The 4,512-nt window shown below is 51.3% G+C and overlaps 1 protein-coding gene across 1 annotated transcript; it reads right to left on the bottom strand.

Moving 5' to 3' along the window:
• Positions 1 to 75: 75 nt before the first annotated feature.
• On the bottom strand, positions 76 to 4,510 carry TOE1 (target of EGR1, exonuclease; the record flags this gene model as incomplete). Its single annotated transcript, XM_005423170.3, has 5 exons — positions 76 to 1,018; positions 2,074 to 2,248; positions 3,567 to 3,826; positions 4,132 to 4,290; positions 4,448 to 4,510. Coding segments are annotated over 5 exons (1,446 nt in total), but the record flags the coding sequence as incomplete, so codon positions are not given.
• Positions 4,511 to 4,512: the final 2 nt, after the last annotated feature.

Genomic DNA, 4,512 nt, shown 5'->3' with positions numbered 1-4,512 from the left:
GAATGCTTTAATCATTTCCCCCCCTTCAGCCTCATCCCTGCCTTCACATCCCCGCATGCCACTAAGGAACACGGGTCACTCCAACTGAGAGCAATTTAATCGGTCAGATGTTAAAACACAAATAAGAATATGAAACCTGTTCCCTTTTTGGCAAGTTCTTGATGGAAGAAAGAACTCCAAAACTTGGAGGAGACAAAAAAAGCACAGTTTAGTGAGGAGTGTTGTAGCTCTATGCACTGTCCCAGACCAACTTTATCTTCTCGCTGTGAGCTTTGGAAGATTTAGAAAACAAGCTCTTCACTATTTGCAGTGGCACTGATTTCCCACTGAGGTACAGTTTATTATGGCAGTCTGGCAACCAGGGCCCCGCACTGGGGTCTATGTTTTTCCCTTGCTTGAGCATCCAGACGTAAGCCATGATATAGCCAGTCATGAACGCATCAAAGCCAGCTCGGTGTGTGCCCCCCTGTGAAGGAGGGCCATGGGCTTCCTTCTCCTTTCCTGCAGCACCTGCTGCTTCAGTCTCACGGGTGGCTGGGTGACTGGCTGAGCCCAACCCAACCTTGGACTTCTTCTCTGCTTGGTCACTGTCAGAGGCATTTCCCCTGGCAGAAGGGCTCTGGGCAGCTGCTCCCTGGTCAGTTCTTTCAGTGCCCCCCAGATTCTCTTCCCATTGTGTGCTGGTGTCTGAGCCGACCTCTGTTTCCATGTCCATGGAGATCTCCTCCAGTGGCCTGCCCTCCCCGTTGGGTGTGATCTCTGCCAGCTCTGTGGCAGCTGCAGGCTCATAGCAGCTCTGCTTCCGTGGTGGTCCCTCCTCCCCGTTCTGAGCTTGCTCTGTGTTGTCCCCTGAGCTTTCCTGCTGGAATGCCGTTGCAAGCACTTTCATGTTCTTCCGATGCTTCCATCTGTGCTTCCGTTTCTTGCGCTTCTCCCAAAGCTTGTCGTCCTCGTCAATGATGAGGTCAATGTTATGAGACTCTGGACACTTCACCCCTTTTGGACACCACCCATAGGCCTAGGGAGAAAGAGAGAGGGGTCTGTAGCCTCCATCTTGCTGGTTAGAGTAGCAATCACCATAATGTGGAGTGGAGCTAATTATTCCCTTCCACTGAGGGCTTGCGAGGCTGGAGCAGGAGCAGTGTCCAGTTACAACCCCCCAGCACACAGGAAAGGTGCTGCCACACTGTACTGGTGCAGCACACAGCATATGAACAGAGGCCAAGCAAAGTGGGTTTGTTCTACCTGGAAAAGACAAGGCTAAGGGGAGGGGGATATCTAGTTGGTGTCTGCAGGTACCTACAGCAGAGGTTATGGGCAAGATGGAGCTAAACTCTTGTGAGAGCAGTGGGATAGGAGACCTAGTAACAGGGGAAATTATGACTAGAAAACATTTTTCATGTAGTGGTCAAGCACTGGAACAGGGACCTGGAATTTTTTTTTAATCTCTGTCCTTGTACAATTTCAAAATTTACCAAACAAGGCTCTGAGCAATACTGAGGTCATGGTTGGATGAGAAACTTCCAGAGATTTCCCTAACTTATGTTCTGTGACAGAATGTACATGTGGAAGAGCTCCTTTTCTCCATGAAGCACCTGAAGCCAGTTATGATCTGACCAGATGGGCTCTTTGCTGCTGTAGCTGCACTAGGACAAGCTCTGGACCACCCTGTGCTACAGTACCAGAAGCTGACAGCAGGTAATAATTTTTTATATCTAATGAAGGTAAAGGGAAGGGTAGAGGTGGCACTTCCCTCTTGTAGGACAAGCCAAACTAAGGCAGAACTTGTAGCCTCCCCAAGACAGCAAGGGATATTGTAACTCGTACAATCTCACTGTTAAGGGCTATAGACTCTGTTGGAATCTTCCTAATGAAGCCTGTAGGATTCCCAGCCTCAAAACAGAGCACACTATTGCCCTGTCTGCCATGAAACCACCTGAAGCTTGAAAATGTTCCTTGTACTATGAAGCAGGTGAGGGGGAGTTGTCAGGTGCTTTCCTACAACTTCTGCCTCGGGCCACGTGTGCCCCTGTCCATGGAGTTAGGAAGGGAGTGGGGATTTGTGTTACTTACTGAAAACTTCTCACAGACAGGCACCTTGTTGCCCCCTGCAGCACTGCTGTGGCTGTCTTCCTCCAGAGAGCAGTAGCGGTAGTCGATGTAGCGGGACATGTTGGCGGGGTAATTGCAGAACTCCACCGTGAGGTGCTGCCCGCTCAACTCCCTCAGCTTGCAGTTCTCTCGCTTGCTGCAACAAGAGGAGTGCAGTTACTGTGGGATGGGACCAGGGCACGGAGCAAACACTGCAACAAGAGGAGTACAGTTACTGTGGGATGGGACCAGGGCATGGAACAAACACTGCCATCCACCAACTCTCAACTCCATGACTTTCCTGCTCCTGAGCTCCAGCCCCAGATGCTGGAAAGGAATTTGATCCCAGGAGAGCAGCTTTAGTAAGTAGTTGTTTCTATGCTGATTCAAAGGGGTTTTTTCTTATGCTGACATAGAGGAAGGGAAAGCAGCATCTCTGTTGAAGTTACAGGAGAAGGGGATGCAGTTTGTTTTTTTAACTATAAAGGGCACTAAGATATGTGTTTGTGTTCATAATGGTAATGGACAAGGAAAAGATGCCCCAAAATGAGGTACTGTGCAGACTGTCCACCCAGGCAGGTTGAACCTGGGCAATGCAGGCAACAAGGAAAGGGTTTTCATTTCATGAAAAAAAATCTGACCTCTGTTTAGTTCCAAGAGCTGGTTAAAAGGTCAAAACCTTTGGAAGGCTCTACCTAACAAGAACTGGGGTTAAAACATTTAAGACGTCAGCTCAGAAAGTTATTTTTATCTTGTCAAAACAAAGTACTCTCATGTTTTGGGAATGGCCATCCTGAATGTTTTCAGACCTGTCAAAGTGGCATTTCCTGAGATAAAACAGTCACAAAAAATACCATTTCTCCTCAAAACAGAGCATGACTTGAACTTTATGGAGATCCCAGGCGCTTTATCACTGCCAGGGGCTTGTTTAGATTGTGTGGGGCCAGACTGCAAAGCACAGACCTGTGTCCTGAACAAGAGCACAACCCTTGCTTGGAAGGAAGTGATGGGAGTCAGAGTGGGCCATGGGCATCTTGTGTACAGGATGTGTGACAGAGCTGGTCAGTGTCAAGGAGTGCAGGAAGCATCCATCCTTTAACTGCAGTGTCCCTCACAAAACAGAATTATAATTAGGAGACCTGCAGGACAGCCCTGGTTTCTTTTCTGTGGGACGTCCTACTATGACCCTGTGGCACTGTTGGCCCAGAGCCAGGCAGTGACCCAATGAGATCTCAGATCAGGCCACTGTTGTCAGTCTTCTACTGGCACCAGTTCTGAAGTTCTCTTTCAGCTGCTGCCCACCAAACAGGTAAGGCCTATTAAAAACAAACCCATTCTAGAACAGAAAAAGCACAGGGCAGAGTCACCTGAAAAGCACCTTCAGTCAGTGGGACAGTGAAAGGACACAGCCCCCTTGCCTGGAAAAACAAACACACACTGACTCTGTAAGCTCTGAGTACCAGTGTGCTGCTCACCACTTCTTGTAGGCGTACTCCAAGTAGGAGGCTACAAAGCGAGTCTCAAACTCCGAGGCATACTTGGTGTCGTATATTCCCGCCGGGAACATCTCGGAGAGGTCGGCGGTGAAGGTGCCCAGGCTCTCCGGGAGGTGGGCGTAGAAGCACTGGTACAGGAACACCAGGTCAATCAGGCCATTATGGAGGATGAGCGGCTTCTTGGCCCGGATGAGCTCCAGGAACAGCGTCCGAACGCTCAGGCTCTGGCTCTCGTTGCCCTGCATGAGGGAGGATCAGGCAGTGAGCCTGGGCACCCTGACTGGCTGTCACCCTGGAGAGCCCTCAGAGCCTGTGGCAGAGCAGGATGCTGCCCACAGCTGTGACTTACTCCAAACAGAGGCACAAACCTTTGGAAAAGCAACTGCAAGCAGTGGGGTTAAAGCAGCTGGGAGGTGAAAGGGATAACGCTGCAGGCAGGAGCCCAGAGTGTGCCCACCTTCATGCAGGAGCAGGAGAAGCCAGCACACTCCCAGAAACCTGGAGCAGAGCGGGCTGAGGTGTCTGAGAGGGAGTGGGTTTGTACCTTGTCGTTGCCCTTGTGGTAAGGGATCCCCTGGGAGTACTGCTTGTTGAAGTCGAAGCCGTGCTGCACCAGGAACTGCACTGACTGGGGCTCGACCACGTAATCCTCGGTGCAGAGCAGCGTGAGGTTGTAGATCTGGCACAGGTACGTGTTCTCGGACTGCGCAAGGAGAGGGGCAAAGAGCCCAGGGACACCCGTCAGGGGGAGCTGCCGAAACAGCCGGGACAATTCCACGGGGGAATTCCACCTCCCAGCGCGTCCCCGTCTGCCGGGAGCGACCAAGACAAAACGGCCGCCCCACGGTTCGCGCACGCACCTTCTCCGGGAGCTGCTTGAAACAGGCGACGCCGAGAGACAGGACAGAGCGTGTCCTGGCGGCGC

Source organism: Geospiza fortis, unplaced genomic scaffold (genome assembly GCF_000277835.1).
Source record: "Geospiza fortis unplaced genomic scaffold, GeoFor_1.0 scaffold333, whole genome shotgun sequence".
In the NCBI taxonomy this organism is placed as follows: domain Eukaryota; kingdom Metazoa; phylum Chordata; class Aves; order Passeriformes; family Thraupidae; genus Geospiza; species Geospiza fortis.
Note: the sequence above shows the minus strand (reverse complement) of the source record. Positions and strands in the feature narration are given on the sequence as shown.